Source organism: Hyperolius riggenbachi, chromosome 1 (genome assembly GCF_040937935.1).
Source record: "Hyperolius riggenbachi isolate aHypRig1 chromosome 1, aHypRig1.pri, whole genome shotgun sequence".
NCBI lineage: Eukaryota > Metazoa > Chordata > Amphibia > Anura > Hyperoliidae > Hyperolius > Hyperolius riggenbachi.
Genome location: NC_090646.1, coordinates 457,197,475 through 457,223,158, shown reverse-complemented (window position 1 = coordinate 457,223,158; position 25,684 = coordinate 457,197,475). Strand labels below are relative to the sequence as shown.

General features: G+C 42.3%; 1 protein-coding gene across 2 annotated transcripts in view; it reads left to right on the top strand.

Moving 5' to 3' along the window:
* SEZ6L (seizure related 6 homolog like) overlaps window positions 1-25,684 on the top strand; it is a 575,113-nt gene that overhangs the window by 516,091 nt on the left and 33,338 nt on the right. For both annotated transcript variants that reach the window (XM_068238978.1, XM_068238971.1), the window contains exons 13-15: window positions 214-405; window positions 16,758-16,952; window positions 22,166-22,198. In XM_068238978.1, coding sequence (XP_068095079.1) covers window positions 214-405; window positions 16,758-16,952; window positions 22,166-22,198 — 420 coding nt within the window. The remainder of the gene's footprint in view (window positions 1-213; window positions 406-16,757; window positions 16,953-22,165; window positions 22,199-25,684) is intronic.

Sequence of the window (25,684 nt, the reverse complement as noted above, 5' to 3'; positions counted from 1 at the left end):
GAAAGATTTCATTCTCATTAACAATGACCGTCAGCTTATTTTAATGATTCTCATTTCCAAAAAAGTGGGTTTATGTGCGCGTCCATATAGCATTTATGTTCACCATTAACCAATGTAACATGGCTTAGCACATTGTTGTGTGAGTCTGTTCACAGCTTATTTATGCCGTTTTACGTGTGAATAGTAATTGCCATCTTTGTCTCTGTTTTGCAGTCATGTACTGTACAGATCCTGGAGAGGTGGAGCACTCCACTCGTCTCATCTCAGATGCAGTCCTTCTGGTGGGCACTACCATCCAGTATACCTGTGATACGGGCTTTGTGCTTGAAGGAAGCTCTCTTCTGACCTGCTACAGCAGGGAAACAGGGACCCCAATCTGGACATCTAAAATTCCACACTGTGTTTGTAAGCAACTCCTGTCTTGTCTACAGCTGTCTGTGACTGTGTAGCTTGTTTATGCCAGCACTGCTATTTTGTTCTGAAATGCACATGTTTAGGTGAGGTGTTTGAAAGGCCTGCTGAGTCAAGTCATGTGAGCAGTAGACAGTGACCCCAATGTGAGCACCGCGAAGAAGTAAGCTAGTGGATTCTGGATGAATGTCAATGTATATATAACATGTGCCAAACCTGTGCTTTCTAAACCAAGCAAAGCAGGTATGTTCCCTTGTTTGTCTTCTTCATAAGTATAATTAGAAGACACATGACTTTATAGGGCTCGATTCACAAAGCGGTGCTAACCCAGTTAGAGACTTTGGGCTTGATTCACAAAGCGGTGCTAACTGTTAGCACGCCTGTGAAAACCCCCTTAGCACGTCTAAACAAGCTTTTCGCGCATAAAACTTTATGCGCGCAAAACTTTATGCGCATAAAACTTTACGCGCGTACTGCACAGAGCGCAGGGCGCTCCGCGCGAAGTGCCCATTAAAGCCCATGGGACTTAGCGCGCTTAAAACTTTGCGCGCGTAAAACTTTACGCGCGCACAGTTAGCGCGCGATCTGATTGAGAAATCCGGTGCTAACCTACTTAGCACCCTGGTTAGCGCGTCTAAAGACTTTAGACGTGCTAAGTAGGTTAGCACCGCTTTGTAAATCAAGCCCCTTAGGCGTGATAACCATTGCACCACGCTGGTGAAAAGCCAGTTTAGGCGTGATAAGTTTAGGTGCGATAAGTTTAGGCATGATACGTTTAGATAAGTGTAGATAGCGTGCAAAGTCCCGCATGCAAAGCAGCGCCATTAAACTCTATGCAAAGTGCACCAGACTTTGCTAGCGCAAAACTTTTGATCAGCTGTGCATTGCAGTGCTAACGCAGTTGGCACTTAAACTTATCATGCCTAAACTTATCACACCTAAACTTATCACACCTAAACTTATCATGGCTAAACTTATCACACCTAAACTTATCACACCTAAACTTATCATGCCTAAACTGAGTTTAGGCGTGATAAATGGCTTTTCACCAGGGTGCTAACTGTTAGCACCGCTTTGTGAATCAGGCCCATAGTGTGTTTTTCTCTTGGGGGACTCAAATTACTTCAGGGTTGCAGCCACTTAGGGCCTGCTCCATGGGTGACCAGGATTATTAGGGAGCCTTGCCCAAAGACTCTTTACTATTGTACATTCAGACTTGAGCCAGTATTTGAAACCTGGTCAAAGGCTCAAATTGTACATTAAAGGCAACACCCTTAACCAGTAAATTATCCAGCTGACCATTGACTAATGACTACTTGCTTAGTCTACACAGTCCCTACTTGGCCAGAGTACAGTTACTTTGCCTGGCAATTAAAAAAAATACATCTTGGAACAACAGGGAAAATGGCTACTCTGAAGTGTAAAAGTGCCCATACACTTATCAATTTTCTCATTTGATTCACGGGAGATTCGATCGATCTGCTGGTAATCGTTTTCCCCAAAATGTCCAATCAATCGATTTTTGGTCGATTTTGACCAAGAATCGATCAAAATGATCAATTAGACAGGATAGATTAATTGCTAGTTAGCTGGAAGCTAACTGTAATTGCTATGTAAATGGAAAGATCATTTTTGAATAACATTAACAATAAAGGGTACTTGAGATGGCGAGGGAGAAAAAAATTAGACATACTTGGGGCTTCCTCCAGCCATATCACTCCCTTGCTGTCCTTCTGCGCTGCCTGGATCGTCTGCAACTAGCTCCAGTATCTCCTCCAGTCGGGGCAGGCGCAGTCCGAACGCTCAAGCCCCCCCCCCCCATCACACTGTGCCTGCGCAGTACGCCTCGGTCTGGAGGACTTTCTGGTGCCAATTGCGGAGGATCCAATCGGCGCAGAAGGACAGTGAGGGAGCGATACAACTGGAGGGGGCTGGAGGAAGCCCTGGGTATGTATAACTATTTTCTCTTGCCATTTCAGGTTTACTTTAATAAATAACAAAAAATAAATTGTGTACTTTTAAGAACCATCATAGATTTGTGTGTTTTTTCCAACAAAGGTGGACTTTCACTGCTGTGAGAAGAATATAAAGTCCTTTTCATAATCCCACTTTTCCTGGTCAGGTGTTTTAACTCATTTCTGAATTTACTAGCTGACTGGTCCAAAGGTATTGTGCAGGCACAACTGAAGCCAAAGGATCAGTAGGACAGACAGGAAACGATTATTTTTAAAAAGAGATAAAGATGTCAGCCTACGTATTATTTTGACCACAGGTTTCCTTTAAATATAAGAAAGTTGCTATGTATTATGTAGGAAGAGCTGATGGTTTGTTGGAGTTTAGCATGTGCTGAGTAAACAGTATATTGTGTTACTAAAAACCCCAATGTGCTACGGCAAAATGAAGAAAGTTAATTGAACAGTTAAGAGTGACAACTAGGACAAATGACTTTACTTCCAGGATTCTTAATTTCCCTATGTAAAAATCCGTTTAGTCTCAGACTTCACAAATTAGCCTTTCTAATCTTTACTTAGTCAACTGATGCACGTTCCAAGAACAGGAAACAACTCTCTTAGGACTAAAAGTTATAGTTCTGTGTATAATAGATTATATTGTGGAGCTGCGGCTTTCTCACTTAGAAACAACAATGAACACATCTATTTTAATTAAGAGATAATAATGTTAGCAAAACCAATATCAATTTTAACATACAGATTTCATAAGAAAACAAAAAGCGGGGGAAAAAAAAACATTCTGGACTAGTTGTTAAGCAAATGAATGCAGTATAATAAGAATTCCACTCAATGGTTTATCTTATTTGTACAATATATTTTTGCCACCTTGAGTGTGTTAACTTTTATTATGAATATCACAGACCAATTTAATATATAAAAAATAAATACATCAGAAACCTATGAAATATTACAACAAATGTTAAAAGGAAACCTGAGGTGAGAGGGAGAAAGGCAGAAAGAAAGGCAGTTTAAAGGACCACTATCACAAAAAACTGCTAAATTTAAAGTGTGTGTAAACATATACAAATAAGTGTTTTTCTTCCAGAGTAAAATGAGCCATAAATTACTTCTCTCCTATGTTGCTGTCACTTACAGTAGGAAGTAGAAATCTGACAGAACCGACAGGTTATGGACTAATCCATCTCTTCAGTTTAACACCATTAAATGATGATTAACAAAGAGAAAGTTTGTGATCCATTGTGCCCATTCCACAGGATGCTGCTCACTAGCTCATTCTATACCTGTTGTCCCTCCTCCACTCTCAATTGAATAATACGCACTACTGGGCTATAGCCAAACAGCATGCATGTACAGCGCTCATGCCCAGAACTGTTTCCCTAATGATCAATGTGCAATTATTAAAAATGACAGAAATTGAACGTGTGTAGGGAGTTTTGCATTATAAGAGCAAAGTCCCAACCTTGGTGATTGATAACAAGGCTATTGTGTTCTCTGTCTTATCTAGATCTTTCTTATATTTACAAAGTTGGATCAAGGTAGAGATCTAAACAAATATCAAATATTAATATATTAAGCCTAATACACAAAACAAAAAGGAAAACAACACTCACATACAATCAACTACGAATCATTTGTGACTTTGTTAGAGTTTAAAACCTGTAATGGTATAAATGCTATATAATGCTATATAATAAATGTGGTTAGAAGCCTCTTGATGGTCTGGATGGTCCAGAGGCATCCTGGTTCCTCTTCTCCTTCTGGCCTTGTTCCAGACCATGGACAAGCCAAGCATATCCATTCCTGACTAGGCATGTGCAGGTGAGGTCTGTGCATGCCCAGTAGAATGAAGCCATTCATGCACGATTGCTTCATTCTACAGGGCATGCGCTTTCCTAACTTGCACATGCCCAGTCTGGAGGTGCTTGGCCATGGCAGTAGCACAGCTACTAGAAACCTATTTGATAAGGGACCCTGCATTGGAATGACAGGCTGTAGGAGGATCCAGAAAAAAACCTCTTGACTGTCCAAAGCCTTTCAACTACTAAGGTGAGTATATCATTTTTATTTTTTCACTCTAGGTATGCTTTAGGTAAGTTTTATTTAGTCATCTGATCTATCAGAAAAGAACTAATGCGAAAAGAGTGTAGGGAAAAAATAAACTTCAGACAGAGATTATTTAAAGTAGAAAAAGGACATACTTTTTATAAATGGATGACACAAAAATAATGTGACAGAGGCGCTATACCTGTCCTGACACGCTATACCGGTCCTGACACTTATTCAGCTGCTCCTAGTTGTACTTTGCCTGTGGAAGCGGACATTGCAGATGTTATTGGAGTAAGAAATAAATGTTGAATACGTTTTAAAGATACATTATTGTTGTGTCATCTATGGGGAGGTAAGTCCACCAGTATCCTCCATTTTAAACTGTTGTTAATATATTTTATACTTTTTGGTGCCTCTGTATACACAAATCATTGAATATCCACCTGGTGGATGAGTGTTTCTGCCCTTTTTCTTCCTATCTACGGAGAGCAACTTCTTAGCCTGCACATATAGTGGTTGCCTGTAGCTGCACCCCATGTTTGTGAGTAAAATTTCTACTATTCATTGCTACTACCAATCAACAGTATTACACTATTCGGGATTCTCAAATTTTTCTTTTTGTCTTACATACTTTTTATAAAGTGCATGTCTAAAGCTATGTACCCACATCACGATTATTCTAATGATTTTTCCCACAACTACAATTTCTCTGCGCAACGAGCGATTGCTTCTGTGATCTCATGATGTGGGTATGTACACGTGATTAGGGGAACGACACTTTGCGATGTGCGGGGATAACAACTCTCACAGTGGATTGGATCCCCGATGACTTCTGCACAAAGTTCCACAATCATTTGAACTCTCGTTTGTGCCCATTAAGTGCCGTCGTGTGACGTGATGCATTCCTGTGGGAAGGAAGATGGATCGGAGAACACTTGTTCATTGGGCCATGTCGCAGGACATCCTCCGATCCATGTAGCACTGCAGTGAGTACAGGGCTTTATTCCAGAAAGGGGCACTGGTGTCTGGTGTCTCCAGTACCCAGCTGCTTAATCCCCCTACACACCCACCACCCCCACTTGCCACTGTGAAAACACTGTGTTCACCCTGCCCAACCTTGCAGAAAAAAAGCAATGGGTAAGTTCATACCCACTGCACAGATGTACAAGGGCTTATGAACATGCAGACATGATCTCACAATTCATAACACAGTTAAATTGGGATGAAACTCAAATTTCAACTATGGTCTAAACTCTAAAGCATTTCACAGCTCAAAACTAATAGCTAAAACCATTTTACTGCTTTCCAAGGTACTGAAATGGTTATTTCTCTATCTTATCACTAATTGATAAGATTGCTTTTGCCAACCAGAATTATCAGATTGTATTGGAAGTGTAAGCAGAGAACTTTCTCTCCTTTATTTAGTCACAAATTACATTTCTATTTGATAATTTGTCATGCAATCGACAATGATATCAGGTAGCTTCAGTGAGGTGGGTTCAGTGAGTTGTAAATATGAACATTTATTATGTATTGTATTATGAATAATTATGAATATTATTAATTGTATTATGAATTACATAAGACCAGTCTTATAGCAGTTCATTTGTTTTGTTTTTGTTTTTTTACTGTTTAATGGTTTAGAGCAAATTTTTAATTTTGGGTTTAAACCCACTTTTAGTTAGTGACTACATTCAACTGAGCTACAAATATGCAGATTCGCCCAAGTATAGAAGCAAACTATTTCAGTTCAAGATCTCAGGCAATACAACAGCGGTCTGGCAACCGCTAAGCAAATCACTTCATTCACAACTGAGGCTAGAGCTTGGAAAATTCCTTGTACAGACATACAGTATGTTCCCAATACAACAATAAATGGATTGATTAGATCACCTGATGTCTATATGCAGCTTTACATTGATTAAAAGTTGTTTATCATGTCAAGTGGAATTTTAATATTTTACCTGACAGACATATTAATTTTACCTGACAGACACACAGGTTAAGAAAAAAACTAGAATTCCTGTCAGAATGCTATAATATAATTGATGCAGATGGGAGGAAAGGTTTGAAATCCCTCTGAAGATTTCTGCATGAATAACTTGATTTGATCTGGGCTTCAATTATGATGGTGGATGCATACAGTTCTATTTCAGCACTCCAACATTTTACAGTGAAATATCTTTATTAAAGAACAAGGCTTGAACAATCTAGACCATTGATTGAAAAAATATTGGACCCTCTAGGATGTTGAGATCTTAACAGGTGACTTCCCGGAGAGTGATATGGAGGCTGCCTGCCATATTTATTTCCTCATAAACAATACCAGTTGCCTGGCATCCTGCTGATCTCTCACAAATCAGTAGTGTTGAATGACACACCTGAAACATGCATGTGGCAAATGCTGTCAAACTTAAAGAGAATCTGTACTGTCCGATTTGTACAGTAAAAAACATACCAATCGAGTCACTGTGATCTCCTGGATCCCTTTTTTGCCGTTTCTGCCATTCCCCGCCACGATTTAGGCATTCAGCTTTAGGCACACACATACACTAATATGTGTGCATGTATATATATGTTGTATATATATATATTTCTCATGTTACAGTATACTACAAGTTTTTTCTTACATAGTGAATTATCTGCACTCCAGTCTGGGATTCTCACAGTTTCTCAGCATGTGACAGGCAGCTCCCTCCCCCCCTCATCCTTGCAAACTGCATCACACACAGACAATCTGAAACTGAGAGCAGAGAGTGAGGAGTAAAAAAAGCACACAGAGCCTGCAGGGGGCGTGCATAACTTGTATTCATTACAACAGAGGTGGCCCATTCCTCCCTGGGTTGACAAAGCTTGACAAAGAAAAGAAGGTTAGATATATTACAGAGACAGTGCAACTAGAAAAGGCTGCAGTAATCCAGACCACATTAGAACAGGTATAGGAACTTATAGGATAGAAGAAATAAGGCTGAAAATTTTGTTACAGAGTCTCTTGAAGTCAAACATCTGATATGCATTCTTGTTTGGGCTCTATAATGAAAAGTATAAGAAGCAGGGGATCAGCAAGACAGCCAGGCAATGTGCGTTGTTTAAAAGGAAACACATATGGCAACATCCATAACCCTCACTGGTCAGTTGTCCTTCAAAAGCAGATTTCGCAGGTTGTAAATGTGTTTTATTTATAGGACAGTCCACACTCAGACATATTATAAATTACAGAAATTATGTAAGTGCCTTACCTTATATACAGTAATTCTCAAATAGGAGAAAACAAGCTGACAGCATGGACTCTACAAGCGTCTTTTAATTCTGCTAACACTTGTTTCGTGTGTGTTACATGTTCATTGAAAGTTGCCACTGAGAAAACCATCATTACAAACAATGCCCCACCCCTAGTAAGTTTGCAAACTACCAACTGAATATACCACAACACTGGAATTATTTTCCATGACCAGGCAAGGAAAATGTGGCACTTTCTGGTAAATATGCATATACATTATGATTTGAAGAAGCAATTACATGTTTCTCCTAAGTTTTCTCCTAGGTGATATTTTTACACTTTGTCAAGTAAATGCCTTTTACGCCACCAGCAAGCAAGAAAATACACGGAATAATGTTGACAGTGCTTATTCACCTACTTTTCGGAACTTTTTTAATTACTTATGTTGAAAAAAAAATCAATAGAAGATGGCAAATTTCTCCTAGGAGAAAAGGGAAAAGGGGTATTGAATAAGGGCCATGGTCAGGATATGTTCCATACTGATCACCATAACATTCAACAATCACAATACAACAGGAACTCCTTTCTAAGAGTACACACATTTACTTATAGGTGTCTCAAATTGTAAATGAAAGTGAAAATCTAAATTCTATGACCATATTATATAGAAACCTGAGACAAGTATAGGATCAGAATATTCTAGGGTGTCTGCATCTTGCCCCCTAGAAAAATGAGAGAGACCAGGAACCCGATGGTGCAATACCATTAGGTATAGGGAATAAGTGTACCGTATAATGTATTATACTCCCAAGATTGGGGTGCAAACCTTGCAACCACCGTATAGAATCCTGTTCCTGGATTTCAGCTCGGCCTTCAACACGATCTGCCCAGACACCCTGGTCGATAACCTGACGCAGCTTGGTATTGACCCCATACTCTGCGCATGGGTTTAAGAGCTTCCTCTCAGACAGGACACAACGGGTCAAGCTAGGTATCTGCTCCTCCAGCGAGAGAACTACCAATACAGGGGCACCTCAAGGATGTGTACTGTCCCCGCTTCTGTTCTCCATGTACACCAATAACTGCACCTCCTCTTCGGAGTCCGTCAAGATCATCAAGTTTGCCGATGACACAACCATCATCGGCCTCATTGGCAGCAATGGAGAGCAAGACTACCGCAGTGAGATAGAGAGAATTTGCAACTGGTGCAAGAACAACAACCTTGTCCTTAACGCAACAAAGACTGTAGAGCTGATTGTTGACTTCAGGAAAAACCCTCCCACTCCCCCACCAGTCCACATAGGTGAGACCGAGGTCTCCAGAGTACCATCAGCCAGGATTCTTGGCACAACCCTATCCACTGACCTAAGATGGGGGCAAAACACCATCAAAATCCAAAAGAAGGCACAGCAGAGGCTATTTTTCCTGCGGCAACTTAAAAAATTCGGCATGCCCCGGGAGCTGCTGACCAGCTTCTACACCGCCACCACGGAGTCCATACTTTGCTCCTCAGTCATCGTCTGGTATGCTGGCGCGACGGCCAGCGACAGACACAAACTGCAAAGAATCATCAGTGAGGCAGAAAAGATCATTGGATTGCCCCTGCCACCTCTTGATCTCCTCCACACTGCTAGGATGAGGAAGAGGGCAACCAAGATCTCCAGAGACCCCTCCCACCCTGGCAGCCTCTTCTTTGAGCTCCTCCCATCCGGACTGCGCTTCCGAACTATCCGTTCCAAGACCACCAGGCGCAGGAACTCTTTCTTCCCCCAGGCAGTTCTACTGCTCAACAACACCGACCCCTGACTCCTCTCTCCTAGTCTGTAATCAACATGCGTGCCATAGGTGCTGCCCTTCCGCCCTCTCTTCTGGACCTCTAGCACACACTATTACACAGATGTTATCGTAATGTTAATACTGTGTAAGTGTAACTGCAGATGTAAATGCATTGTAAATGTTGTCAATATGTGTAATTTTGCTGTATATGTAATGTGTGTATGTACAACTGTTGTCGTGTACTTGCCAAGCCATGTGTACCACAAGCAATTCTGAGTACGGCACCACCGTACTTGGTGAATAAATCTATCTTGTAAATCTATCTTGTATATGCACTTGCGGGAGAAATAACCGTCCCCACTCGGTTGTCCAGGCGAACCTGGATGCTGGATGGTCGCTCTCTCTATAAAACTTTATTGGTCTATGGCTGGAAAGTTACAGCAACTTCTCTGGAGGTCTACTACTACACTATAGTCTGTGGTGAAGGCGCCCTGGTACACAGGTCGTACATGTCTGTGTTGAAATAAATCTTTTTTCAATATGCCGGTGTCTTGTCATCTGGAAAGGTAAGCAATTGCCTCTTCTTACTCATTGCGGGTATATATTGCACATAGCTTGGGCGCTTCCACCACAGTCAATAGTACTGTGACAAGTATAAGTTCTCTTGGAAAATAAAGTCCCTGACTCCCTGCAAATGTTTAATGCTGCAACAGTGCAAATGACATCAATCTGGTTTGGCTCCATATGATCATTTTTAAAGCACTGGTAATAATAATGTAGTGGCTGGATAGAGTAGTAGTGGCTGGATAGAGTAGTAGTGGCTGGATAGAGTAATGGTTAAGGGCTTTGCCTCTGGCACAGGAGACCTGGGGTCAAATCTCGGCTCTGCCTGTTCAGTAAGCCAGCACTTATTCAGTAGGAGACCTTGGGCAAGTCTCCCTAACACTGCTACTGCCTATAGAGTGTGTCCTAGTGGCTGCAGCTTTGGCGCTTTGAGTCCGCTAGGAGAAAAGCGCAATATAAATGTTCTGTGTTTGTTTGAAATGTTCTGTGTAATGTGAAGACCAGAAAGGCAGCAATCTGGCTGCAAAAAAGCTGTACAGAAGGTGGATTAGTCAAGCAGTACTTAGCTCACCCACTCTGCCTTCTGTATGGCATTTTTATGTCTGTTCATTGCATTGTGGTCCATGATTAGATTTCCCATATTTTCAATGACATCCATTTGGAAGAGCAGAAGGTCAAAATCCTTGTCCCAAGTTCTCCTGAAAGGCACGAAAGAAAAATTAAACACAAAGGCACTTTGGCTTGGTCAAAACTATATATTCTTACAGCATTTTATAATAAAAATCTAATTTATTCCTGTTTACTAAACTGTCTAGTGGCATGCTGAATGTTACATATTATGCCTACCTGAGGTAAAAATAGAGAACATTAGAGAACATAAGTGATATTGATTAATAATTGTCTTCAATTTTGTGGCAAACTTTTATTAGCCTCAGCAAGGTCATATTGGATCACTGTGATGGTTGCTAGTATTTCAGTAATTTGGTGGTTGTGTACAAGCAAAGGTAGAAGGAATTTGTCTTAAAGCACCACTATCACAAAAAAATTAAAATTTAATGTATAAATGTACATTTCTTCCAGAGCAAAATGCACTATAAATTAATTTGTTTATTTTTTCCTATGTCGCTTTCACTTAAAATGGATTGTAAAAATCTGACAGATCTGACAGGTTTTGGCCTAGTACATCGCCTCATAGGGGATTCTCAGATTACTTGGTGGCAGCTGACACCACATCCAGGGTGGAAGCTGCACAGTCCAACTGCCAGTACAGTGTGCACAGGAGTAGGGATGCTGGCTGACATCTTTGTATAGATCCTTTCCAGGGAGTGCTTTTTTATACACATACTGAGGATGCCCCATTAGGAGATGGACTAGTCAAAAATCTGTCAGATCTGTCAGATTTATAGTGTAAGTGACAGCGCATAGGAGAAAAGTAATTTGCATTTTACTCTGGGAGAAATGTAATTCTTAAACATGTGCATTTTAAGTTTTAACATTTTTCACGGTAGTGGTCCTTTAAAGAGACTCCGTAACAAAAATTGCTTCCTGTTTTTTATCATCCTGCAAGTTCAAAAAGCTATTCTAATGTGTTCTGGCTTACTGCAGCACTTTATACTATCACTGTCTCTGTAATAAATCAATGTATCTTTCCCCTGTCAGACTTGTCGGCCTGTGTCTGGAAGGCTGCCAAGTTCTTCAGTGTTGTGGTTCTGCTATGAACTCCCCTTTCCAGGCCCCTGTATGCACACTGCCTGTGTGTTATTTAGGATTAGAGCAGCTTCTCTCTTCTCTCTTATCTTTTACAAGCTGGATAAATCGTCCTCTGAGCTGGCTGGGCTTTCACATACTGAAGAATTACAGACAAGGGCAAAGCTGTTTGCAGGAAGAAACAAGCAGCCTGAAACTTCAGTGCATGAGAACAGGGGGAAAGAAACACACAAATGATCTCTTGAGATTCAAAAGGAAGGCTGTATACAGCCTGCTTGTGTATGGATGTATTTTCTATGTGTGGACATACTGTACATCAACTACTTCCTGTTTTGGTGGCCATTTTGTTTGTTTATAAACAAACTTTTTAAAACTGTTTTTTTGCGATTTTAACAATACAGATTCTCTTTAAAGGGAACCTAAACTGAGATGGATATGGATTTTTCCTTTTAAAATAATACTGGTTGCCTGACTCTCCTGCTATCCTGTGTCTCGAATACTTTTAGCCACAGCCCCTCAACAAGCATGCAGATCAGGTTCTCTGACTGAAGTCAGACTGGATTAGCTGCATGCTTGTTTCAGGTGTGTGGTTCAGCTTGCCAAGCAAATGGTATTGTTTAAAAGGAAACATTTCAGTTTAGGTCCCCTTTAAGGAAATTCATGCATCCTTAGATGTATGTTAAAGACAAAGTTCTTACTGCAGCTGCATCCATGCATTTTCAGTTACACGGACCCTAATTCTCTGTTTTTAGCATTCCCTGCTAAGGCCTATTATGAACCAGAAAAGTGTTGCAGCATACTAGCGGGACAAAATTTAAAGGGAACCTGAAGCTGCCATTTTCACTTGCTGTTCTATACCAAGTTGTCTGGCAGCCCTGCTGATCCTCTGCCTATAACACTTTTAGCCATACACCCTGATAAAACATGCAACAGATCAGGTGATTCTGACATTATTGTCAGATCTGACCAGGTTTGCTGCATGCTTGTTTCAGGTGTTATTCAGAAACTACTGCAGCAAAAAGCAGGACTGCCAGGCAACTGGTATTGTGTGAAAGGAAACAAATGTGGCAGCCTCCATATAACTGTTGCTTCAGGTTCCCTTAAAAGAGAATCTGTACTCTAAAATACTTACAATAAAAAGCATACCATTCTATTCATTATGTTCTGCTGGGCCCCTCTGTGCTGTTTCTGCCACTCCCTGCTGCAATCATAGCTTGTAATTGCCAGTTTTAGGCAGTGTTTACAAACAAAAGACATGGCATGTGATAGGCTGAGAGGAGCTCAGTCTGTGACTCATACACGGCCTGCAGGGGGCCTGGAGAGAGTGTGTATAGCTTCTATCCTATCACAAACAGAGTAGCACATTCCTGCCTGAGTGCCTGAGCCAGACAAAGCCGTTAGAGGAAAGAAGATTAGATTATATAACAGAGACTATTACAGAGACAGTGCAACTAGAAAAGGCTGCAGTAATCCAGACCACATTAGAACAGGTATAGGAACTTATAGGATAGAAGAAATAAGGCAGAACATTTGTTACAGAGTCTCTTTAAAGTAAACCTGTAAATTTGAAACAGGCAAAAGTTAGATACTTACCTTGGTAGAGTAAAGACTCTGGATCCTCCTCCCAACCTCTGATCCAGAAGTGAGACCTTCTGAAAGTTGGCCACCATGCTTCCATCTGTGCAGATGCAGGAGGCCTCACGCCTGTGCAGTAGCACGGAGCCCACTCAGGGCAAAAAGTCTGGTCAGGTGCGAGGTATCCTGTGCCTGTGCAGCACGGGTGCGCTTGTTCATGGACGGGAGCATGGCCAAAGTAAGTACCTTTTGGGGTCTTTTTTTCCCTTCAGGAACACTTTAATATATCCAGGCCATGTTTTCTAGATCACTTATGTTTATAAATGATTTGCAATGCCGTCCACAGCCGGTCAATCACAATATGACTGGAAAAAATATTGAGAAAATAGTTTCTGTAGACTCTTAAACATTCAGGATTGCAAAGTCTAATTTCCCCTTTGAAGGAGTTTTTATAAATGTAACATACATCAAAATTTGATTAAATGTCGTTTAGTAACCCAGCTCAGAAAAACATTGGTAAATGAAATCCCCAGTTTCTTTAATTAATTTCAACCACAACAACAAAAATGGACGCTGATAACTGTTCACGGCACAAAACTACATGTTAACTAATTAGCACATTTGTGATCAGGTTATCAGTCTTGTCCATTATGATGTGTAATGCTAAAGTGTGTGGTCCCGGGAGCCAGAAATAATAGATGGAAAGTGAGCTGTTAGTTTGGAGGTGACTCGCCAACATTCAGCTTCTGTCATATCAGTACATCAATTGAATGCATTGATTCTGGCTGTCACAATATGTTTGCTGCATGAAAGAGATAGCCAAGAAATCAATGCAAGGGAACACCCACATAATTATATGCTGCCTGTCTGCCAAAATGTCAACAAATGCAACTCTTCCTTTTGTCCTTGTCATTTACCGACTTACGTAATTTGTCCAATTTAGGAGTTTAAAAGTTGAGAGATTGTTATGCATTTTATATATTTAAGAACACAGTCATTCAAGTAAGAATGAACGTCTCCATCTACTGTTGAAAATGGGCATTCATTGTTAATGACAAACTTATATGTGATCCATTCCTAAAGCTTCAAAATGCAGACTACTTACTAAGGAACAACATTACACGTCAGAGAGGTAGCATGTATTATAGATCTTGCCCTAATTACTTTTACTAATTACTAAAAGGAAATTCCCACTAGTTTAAAGGAAACCTAAACTGAGAGAAGAACTGGAAGAAGTCATTATATATTAGATGTTGTGACTCCACTGGCTGCATGCTTGTTCCAGGCCTGTGGCTCTGTAACTACTGCAACCAAAGGATCAGCATTACTACAAGGCAATTGGTATAACTATAGATGGCAGCTTCCACATTTCTGGATTTCAGTTCTGTTTTAACCACTTCAGTACTAGAAGTTTCTGTCCCCTTAAGGACCAGAGACTTCTGGGTAAAAAAATGGCGCTCACCAACATCACGCCGCACGGACCCATCTCTCTCACTGTTTGCGCCACTCTCTGAAGCCCCCGTTGAAGCTGTCATACCGACAGCAGAGCTCCATGAGCCAGTCAGGAGCCGATTTCATTTGCTCCTGACCCTGTGATCACTAAGAACCAATGTTGGCTCACAGTGATCACAGGGTCAATGAAATAAGCTCCTGACCGGCTCACAGAGTTCTGCTGTCATACCCAGGGCCGGGCCGAGGCATAGGCTGGAGAGGCTCCAGCCTCAGGGCGCAGTGTAGGAGGGGGCGCACAATTCATTCAGCTGTCATTCCTAATTGTGTATGAAGCAGAAAGAAATAAGAAAAGGGGATACATAGCAGTGACTTCAAGCCAGATAACTAGATATTAAGGTGTTGGGGGCCCTGTGGCCCTCTTAGTCTAATAGCAATCAGTGTGTGACGGCTGGGTGGGAGGGATGGAGGGGCGCACTTTGGTGTCTCAGCCTTGGGTGCTGGAGGACCTTGTCCCTGCTCTGGTCATACCAACAGCAGAGTGAGAGGGATGCAGTGGCAGGAGAGTGACGCAATCAGCGGTAGCGGCGGGGGCATGCGGCGAGTTATTGAAATCTACGCCCTGGCATGGATAACAGGTCCCAAACAGGGCGTAGATTTCAATTAGCCCGGTCTGGAAGTGGTTAATAGGTCTGCACAACAACTGCTTTATTTACTAAAGCATTGTCTACACTGGAAGCTAGTAAACCCATCAATTGATGAGAACGAGCAAGTGCATCTAAGAGGCTTTTGAATATGTTGCAGGCTGAATAAAGTACCAGGGCAGCATTCTTTATGATCCACCTGGTATCTGCATACAAAATGTAGACCAAGGTAAACTGCTGTCTTCAAACATTTACTACTGAAATATGCATGTACATAAATATACTTGGGTGTACTTGTAAGAATAATTATTTTCTGCAGTTCAGTAAAGGAAAGGTCAGTCTACATACAATGCTTCAATAGAGTTCTTTGTGTACTTTGTTTGCCAATCTGAATAGAGAGGAACTTCATGTGAAACCCTGAATTTGCATCATGTCCAAGGTTAAAGAAACTTGCTTTGAACGGACTTATCCCCTGGCCTAGTTGGTAATAGACACAGTGAACTTCAAAATACATTCTTTGATCTATTTAATAGCTCACTACATGTTCAAAATTTCACACTGCAGGCTCTGGCCCCAGTTCTAGATAAAGTGTATTTCCAATTAGCACAATTTTGTTATAATTAAATTAACACATCAAAACAGGCTTTCAAAACTCACCTCTTCAAATTCACCAACAGTCAGGTTCTCAGAGGAAAGTTTTAAGTGGTGGGGAAAAGGCCAAGGCCCTAGTTTTCTCCTAGGAGATAAGGCTTCTTCTGATTAAAATTTCAGCACTGTGCATTTGAACATTTACCAAAAAGTTGGTGAAAAGGTATTGTCAAAATTATTCGAAGTATTTCCTTGCTTGCTGGTGGCTTAAAATGCATTAATAAATAAGGTGTGACAATATTACCTAGGGAAAAAAGTGAATTGAATAAGAGCGCAAGACTGAAATGACTGAAATGATAATCATCTTTTATATGTCCTGTTATACGGTGATTTTGTAGATCCATTCTCTCCCATTCTCTTTGTAAGGTTTCTCCAGTATAAAATCACCAAATATATATTTTACAGTGCTGTGTAATATGTTTGCCCTCTGCTATGATAATTATAAGCTTTGATAATTTATGGCTTGCCAATTGACTTCAGGCCACCCATGGGTGCCAATCCTTTGATTCTAGACAGTCTGGCCTTTTGCATTTTATCATTGAGTACAATTTGTAATAAACTGTAAAAGGTTCAAGTTTAAAAGTTCAAATATGAAAAATGTCACTGTGTTTGCTAGTGTGTCCCCAAACAAAGCAGAAATAACGTAGGATGTGTGGAAGTAATAGGTATGATATATGTACTCATGGATACTAATACATAATTTCTATGTGTCATATAAAGTTTTGGTTTGTGTCTTTTTTCCAGCTGAAGAGTCCCTTGCATGTGACAATCCTGGACTACCAGAAAATGGCTACCAAATTCTCTACAAGAGATTGTATCTCCCAGGAGAATCACTCACCTTCATGTGCTATGAGGGATATGAACTAATGGGAGAAGTGACTATAAAGTGCATGTTGGGTCAGCCATCTCAGTGGAGTGGGCCTCTTCCTGTATGTAAAGGTATTAAGCATCTTTATTAACTTATTTTAAAAACCTAAATTTTAGCTAATATAACATTATTACTTGATACGATAAATGACCATTGGAGGTATGAGATACGTTTTTGGGAGAAGGTGCTGCCTAAGAATGTCAGTGGCCAGCAATCTGTCAGTTGCCAATGGCATACATTTAATGATAGCACCTGTCAATTTGGGTGCCTGCTGTTGTCAATAATTAGAATATCGATAATGTAATGTTACTGATATTCTGCTTTCAGCTTTTTTGACCTATTTCTCACACTAACTCCCCTACTTATGCCTAACACTAACCTACTCTATACCACTCCTAACACTAACCCACCCACCTACATCTAACACAAACTTCCCCCATACCTACACCTAAGACTAACTCCCCCCCCCCCCCCTATTTATACCTAACACTAACCTGCATTGCCAAGCCCACAACCGATAACACTCTATTGTAGCCCATCACTGAAGTCAGCTATACATCTGCTGCAGACAATTCTGTGTTCAGCTATATGATAGCTAAACGCCAGTGTCTGTTAATGTTGTGATTGACAATAACTTGGGTAACCTATTTGTTTCTGCTAGAGGGTGTTATTTTTTGCCCTTCTAGCATCAAAGGGGTTTCATTAGGTTTAGCTTACACTTACTCAGCGTAGAAAAGCAGCCGTTCCAGAGTAATCCTATGAATTAAATTCTGCCACAGAGCTGGGAGGTAAAGTGATTTTTAGAGTCACATCTGCAAGCTGGTCTTGTAGAAGTTAACTCTTCTTTCTCAGCAAAAGTCTTTGGCTGGTTGATATGTCTACAAGTGAACACCCTTAAAATCAAATTATTCTTTATACCGGATTGGGTTTTGTGAACAGATGGCCCATTCAACCTCTGATGCATTCCATGTCACAGTGCAGTGACATTAAAAGTGAGAGGATATCTGCTTCTTCCCTTAAAAAGTGTGGAAGAGCTTGTTATCCAACAGAGTCTGTTTTGCGCAAAACAGTATACAGCATCTGGCATAATAAGAGGCGGTGATTTTAGAACTGAAATATGAGCTAGAGAGTAGCTGAAATGGTTTTATTATGTGATGAAGCATATTACCAGAGCTGTCATTTTTATATATCAAGCTGTCAAACAGTTTTAAAAGCTTGCAGTATTATGCAGCAAGTATCACTTGTTACTGTTGCTCATTTTACAGTAAAGGAAAGTGTGTGTGTGTGTGTGTGTGTGTGTGTGTGTGTGTGTGTGTGTGTGTGTGTGTGTGTGTGTGTGTGTGTGTGTGTGTGTGTGTGTGTGTGTACGTGGCTCTGTGTTTGTGTGTGTATACGCATGTGTGTGTGTTCGTGTGTGTGTGTGTGTATGTAGGCATGTGTGTGTGTGTGTGTGTGTACATGTGTGTGTGTAGGCATGTGTGTGTGTACGTGTGTGTGTAGGCATGTGTGTGTGTACGTGTGTGTGTAGGCATGTGTGTGTGTATACGTGCCTCTGTGTGTGTGTGTGTGTGTGTGTGTGTGTGTGTGTGTGTATGCGTTCCTCTGTGTGTGTGTGTGTAAGCATGTTTGTGTAGGCGTGTGTGTACGCACGTGTCTGTGTTTGTGTGTGTGTGTATAGCCATGTGTGTGTGTGTGTGTGTAGGCATGTGTGTGTGTATACATGCCTCTGTGTGTGTGTGTGTGTGTGTGTATACGTGCCTCTGTGTGTGTGTGTAAGCATGTTTGTGTAGGCGTGTGTGTATGCACGTGTGTGTGTTTGTGTGTGTGTGTTTGTGTGTGTATAGCCATGTGTATGTGTGTACGTGTGTGTAGGCATGTGTGTGTGTGTAGACATGTGTGTGTGTAGGCATGTGTGTGTATGTATACATGCGTGTGTGTGTGTGTGTGTGTGTGTGTGTGTGTGTGTGTGTGTGTGTGTGTGTACGTGACACCAGTTCAAATGGAAAAATGTTTTAATCAAAACAGGATAGACACTGAGTTTCATGGGTACTATTCCGCTTCCTCAGGTGAATTCACAGTGCCTTGTAACAGCATGCATTAGAGTATGCATGCCTCGGGGTGCCTCCATCACCACAAATTTCTAGTCAGACCTCTGTTGGAGGTTATAGTTTTACCCAAAACCATATCTAGGAGAGTGACCATCCATTATCCTGCAGGACTTGGAAAGCCGAGCGGAGATGGTTTATTCCCTGCAAGCCTATACAGTGGTTGTAGAGATCTGCAACCCATACTTGCAAATACAAAATACATACTTACAAATACCCCTAAATTAACGGTACTGCACCATTGGGCTCCTGGCCTCTCTCTGCTTACCACCTAGATGTTCCAGGAGTGTGAGTCTACTTCATGAAACACCAAAACCTTTCCATTTGTATATGTGTTTGAGTATGTATGAATAATGAGTTTGTGTGTGTGTGTGTGTGTGTGTGTGTTGTGTGTGTGTGTGTGTGTGTGTGTGTGTGTGTGTGTGTGTGTGTGTGTGTGTATGTATGTATGTGTGTTCAAGGCCACATGTGTGCTTGCATTTGTATGTATTTGAACATGTATGAGTAATGAATGAGTATGTTTGTGTGTGTGTGTATGCTTGCATGCATTCACTGTGCACATATGTGTGCATGTCTGATACTGCATACATGATGCATAGATATGTACATGCAAGGCACTCAAACTCCACATGTAACTATGTAAATATGTATAAATGTCATTCATTCAACTTAAATATTACCTCTTTCACCCAATCCAAATTCCAAGAATCTCATTATATTGCTTAGCTTGTCCTGTAGTCAATGGAGGGTAACTGACTGCTAGAGATATTTTAAACACATCTTTAAGCCTTATAGTTTCACATTAATTGACCTAGCTGCCTTCTTTATGGAGTATTTATATAGAGCAATAGGAGGAGTTACAAGTCATCAAACTCCATTATTGCTTAATGTGGCTGTTCTGTCCGCAGCTCCCATTCAGATAGACTAAACCTGCAGCCAGAACAAGCTCATTAATCAGCAGCAGGTTGATAAATGACACCCGCAATGGTATACGATCTCTGAAACTCAACAGCCAGGAACATGCATTTACTCCTTTGTATGGAAGGCTTATTTTTCATTTGCAGTTTGAAGCACTGCTTGAGGTATTGATTCTGGAGGAATTAAGACTGGCAAAAGTCTACATTTCCTTTCAGTGATCTACTATCATCATAAATATCCAGCTATTTTATACTAAATTGCAAGAGTAGCTGATATACAGTAGCTGATCTTCCCTAATGTATTACATATAGGATTAAAGAATCTAGTTATTGCTTGCAGTGGAGTAACTACAAATCATCATGGCCTCCAGCAAACGTTCACACATCTCCCTGGCCTCCCCTTGGTGACCATCATAGCCTGTGGCCTGTGGGCCTATCTTCCAAGGGTCATAAAACAAGTATGGCCATTATTATCTTCACACCCTTAACAAGTGTAGCCACAAAGCCACCTGATTTTCAGGATTGATCCCTGTATCGAAATGAGGGAAGGTTATTACCGTAGTTAGTCCTCCACACCTCCGGGACATCCTACAGATGCGGGGCTGCTTCTCAATAGTTATGCCCCTGATTGATAGTTACTTGGTCATTTTACCAATGATTAGTAGGTTCATTGGACATCCTGTAGTCCAGTGAGATGTTCAGTATTCAGAGGCAGCAGTTTAAGATTAATTCCCACTGACCCAGCTAATATTTACTGACAGTTTTCTAAATGTGTAATAGTCAATAAAGACATGGATGTGGGTAGTAATAGTAATTATCTTTCACATTCTAGAAGTCATCCGGGTTCTTCTCCAAGTCATCCATTATGATGTGATGTTTGGTTGCAATCTTTTACCTTTCACATTATTTGCGGTTTAGTTCCTGTCCCGTTGATTGTAGTCTGACTCTCCTCTCCTCTCTGTGTTGACCGCAGTTTCTATCTTGATAAAATAGTCTCTATCATGAGGTGTGTCTTTTTTGAGGCTTTCTGCTAATCTGACTTCCTGCAGTTGCCCCTACCTATATTTATTGACTTGACCAGGGCTTGCAGTGGGATAATCCAAATGAGCTGGTCATGTCTTCCTCAGTGGGAAATTCAAATAAGCCCTGGTCAAACCTGTAAAAAAAAGTTAGGGCTTACAATAGGAAGCCATTTTACCAGAAGAGGTCCTAAGGTGCGTACACACGCACTACCAAATGCAACGACGGGTCCGCCGGACCCTCCCGCTGGGTGGTCTTTCGCCAACAGTATGCGCGTGTGTACGTGTGTACGTGCTTTCGGCGGACTGATAAGGCTGTTTACTGAACGATCCGCTGAGCATACTGTCGGCTAAAGACCGCCCAGCGGAAGGATCCGGCAGACCCGCCGTTGCATTTGGTAGTGCGTGCGTATACACCTCTAGAGGAAAGTCTTCCTTACAGAGACTCCTCAAACAAGGTAGAAAACTGCAATCAACACAACAGAGGGTGTGTAATGCATTTACAATTGCACACAACAGAGTGTGTGTAATTGTATTGCTGAGAGGCTGCAATAATCAGGACAAAAGCAATCAACTTGAAAGTTGCTAGACCTCAATCAAGTGGCAGTTCAGGGGCAGGACCAGGAGAAAAATCCCAAAGACCTCTAGCAAGTGACAGACAAAATATAATCCTCCTGTTTTGTCTCTAAATGTTTCCCTTTATCTAAAGTTTTAAGAGGCCTCAGGAAGAACCCTGTACACATAAGCTGGCCCAGGAATGCTTATCTGATTGGATAGAACCATAGAACCCTCACCATTTCCAGTACCCCTCAGAGCCAGAGAATGTTACTAGAGCTTCTGTGCCCACCAGCAATGTGCATGGTGCTTCAATAAGCAGGGAATGTGCATGCAAATTGAATCAGGCCCAACGTGTGCTACCCAGTCATAACTCACCAGATCACATGTGAGTTCAGTAGTTTAATGAATTAAAATAGGCATATAGTGACCTGTGGTAATGCATAGGTGGGATATCATTGATTACTGCAATCTTTCAACTCAAATATTTTAAAACATGCATAAATGAAGACATTAAAGTGCACAGCACATCAACCCTTGGTTATTCCGGTGGACCAAGTTAAGCTAGGGTTTGTTGTTTATCTAATAAATCTGTCACCTGACCTGATATGATGATATGATGTACTGCTATGTTCAGACTGTCATATAATGTTTACAAGTCACTGATTTTCATTTTCTTCTTCCACAGCTACACAAGACAGGTTTGAACATGCATTGCAAGGTGAGTCCATAGTTACACAAGTAACTATGTTTTCTTCCTCTCTGTCTGTGGTATTTTAGAAGTTCCAAAGAGGTTGTGTAACGATCGGTGAAGCACAGAGAGGATCTGATTACCGGTGATCTGCAGTATCACTGGGAATACAGATATATACCAGATTATAAGTGATCTGCAGTCTCACCGATAATCCGATATACTAGCTAACCTCTGTTCACCTGAGTAGAGTGTAGTGTTTGGTGTAACAGTAACACTTTGAGGACTAGGCCTCAGTGCAGCAAGGAGTACTGCACAGATTCCTTCTGCAGACCTGAGCTCTCCAAGATGGGAGGAGTCAGACTGACAGTAGGAGGGATGTCTGGAAGTGACCCTCAGGAGGAAAGGTCGCTAACAGAGCGAGGAACCGCCTCTAACGGTAAGGTCGGTTCTCGAGGTCGGACAAGCCAGGTCGTACACACACGGACAGATAAAGTACAAGATCAGGAGGCAAAGGCGGAGTCTAAGTACAGGCAGGGTTCAGTAACGGGGTATCAGAAATATCGAGGTACAGAATCAGGAGGCTGAGACGGAGTCTAGAAACGAGCCGGGGTTCGGCAACAGGGTATCAGAAATATCAAGGTACAAGATCAGAGTTCAGAAGGGTAGTCAAGGCAGGCAAAAGTCATAACAAATAATCACAATCAAACTAGTACTTTAAGCTATCAACAAAATCTAGCTAAGTGTAGGATTACAGCTCCAGCTGGTCCCGGCACACTTGCGGATCTGACTACGGATCTGGGTGCTTCCACATATGTGATCGCACGCCAGACAAAGAGCAAGTGAACAACCAGCAGTATATATACTCTAGGACCTTTCCAGGACCTCCCTAATTGCTGGTCCAATGAGAGCAGTGGAATTTGTCAGCTGACCCAGCTGGTCAGCCGACACCCTTCTAACTGCTATTTAAACTCTGCCTCTGTGCTCGCGCGCGTGTAAGTCTGAATCTTGGTGGACTATCAGTCCCAGCCACACCAGTACTGTCTTGCAATGTATCCAGTGAACTGAGTGCGGAAGCCGCCTCCGATGCGGATTCCGCCGCTCTGCCTAAGCGGCATGCAGCGTTTTTTCCGCGTTGTGACGCCATGCTGGACGCGGAAACAGCCGCCTCGCCTTGAGAGACAGCGGCTTTTCCACGTTTCATCACAGTACCCCCCCCTCGAGGAGTGGACTCCGGACAACTCCTACCAGGCTTCTCGGGGTGTAAGGCATGAAACTCTTTCCTCAACTCATCCGCATGCATGCGAGTCCCCGGTACCCACTGTCTCTCCTCAATGCCATATCCCTTCTAGTGTACCAGATACTGTACCGAGTTCTGGACAATGCGAGAGTCCAAAATTTTCTCTATTTCTAACTCAGGATGACTATCCACCAGGACAGGAGGAGGAGGAGTAGGGCCCACATGGACTGCAGGTTTGAGCAGGGATCTCACCCCACGCATGCTGGCGGGGAGATCAACGGTATAAGTGACGTTGTTGATCTTTTTGGTCACAGAAAACGGACCCACAAACCTGGGGCCCAGTTTGGCAGAAGGCTGCTTCAGGGTCAAGTGACGTGTGGACACCCAGACTAAATCCCCTGGCTGAAACTTCCATTCCATGGAACGTCTCTTGTCCGCTTGACCCTTTTGACTTTGGAACGCTTTCTGCAAATTATCTCTAACAATTCCCCAATTGTCCCTGAGTGACCTCTGCCAATCCTCCAGTGCTGGGAACGGAGAAGAGGCAACTGGCAAAGGGGAGAACTTGGGCGACCTCCCTGTCACAATCTGGAACGGGGAAAAACCAGAAGAAGAACTCTTTAAATTATTCTGCGCAAATTCTGCAAAAGCCAGAAACTTCACCCAGTCATTCTGTGCCTCTGCAACGTAACATTTTAAAAACTGTTCTAAAGACTGATTAATTCGTTCAGTCTGCCCATTCGTCTGTGGGTGGTAGCCTGACGAGAAAGACAGCTTCATGCCCATTTGGTGGCAAAATGCCCTCCAGAATTTAGAGATAAATTGGACTCCCCGATCGGACACAATGTTCTCCGGAATGCCGTGCAGCCGGAAAATGTGGACGATGAATAGGTCAGCCAATTCTTGGGCCGAGGGGAGTCCTTTCAAAGGCACGAAATGGGCCATTTTGCTGAAGCGGTCGACTACCACCCAAATGACCGACATGCCTTCAGACCTGGGGAGCTCACCCACAAAATCCATGGACAAGTGGGTCCATGGTTCACTCGGGGCGGGTAAAGGCTGTAAGGTACCGACAGGTGCCTGCCGGGAGGGTTTACTTTTGGCACATACCGCACATTCCCTGACATATTCCTTGCAGTCTGATGCCATAGAAGGCCACCAAGCACACCTGGCAATCAGATCCTGCGTTCTGGCAGCACCAGGGTGACCAGCACTCTTATGGGCATGAAACATTTGTAAGACCTGTAGACGAAAAAACAGTGGGATAAACAAGACCCCCTCCGGTTTTCCCTCAGGGACATCCTGCTGAAAGGGACCCAAAACCTTTGTCCAATCCTCCCAGGTCTCTGTGGCTGCTAACACCAGCCTCTGCGGGATGATGGACTCAGGAGCGGGGGCCTGTGCTGTCTCTAATTCGAAACATCTGGACAGGGCATCTGCCTTGATGTTTTTGCTGCCTGGAGTGTATGTGATAATAAATCTGAACCTCGTAAAAAATAACGACCAACGGGCCTGTCGGGGACTTAGTCTCTTAGCCCCCTCGATGTATTCCAGATTCTTGTGATCAGTATACACCGTGATCGTGTGTTCTGCCCCTTCTAACCAGTGGCGCCATTCTTCAAATGCCAATTTAATGGCCAGAAGTTCCCGGTTGCCTATGTCGTAGTTTTTCTCTGCCGGTGAAAACCTCCGAGAGAAATAGGCACACGGGTGCAACCTTCCCTGCAGCCCAGAGCGTTGAGACAGCACAGCCCCTACTCCAACTTCTGAGGCATCAACCTCCACAATGAATGGGTAAGAGGTGTCTACGTGTCTCAATATGGGTGCAGAGCAAAACAATTTTTTCAAGTGAGAAAAAGCTGCCACAGCCTCAGGAGACCAGTGGTTGGTATCTGCCCCCTTTTTTGTGAGACTGGTAAGAGGGGCAATCATCGTGGAGTACCCCTTTATGAACCTCCTATAGTAATTCGCAAAACCTAAAAATCTTTGCAGGGGCTTCAACCCCACTGGCTGTGGCCATTCCAGGACAGCTGTGACCTTGGCAGGATCCATTGACAGGCCTGAGGTGGAGATCACATACCCTAAAAATGTGACAGTGGTCACCTCGAAAATACATTTCTCCACCTTGGCATACAGCATATTTTGCCTCAATTTGTCCAACACGAATTTAACGTGGACCCTGTGCTCGGGGAGGTTGTTGGAATAGATTAGTATATCGTCAAGGTATACTAGTACAAACCTACCCAACACCTCCCTGAATACCTCGTTAATTAATT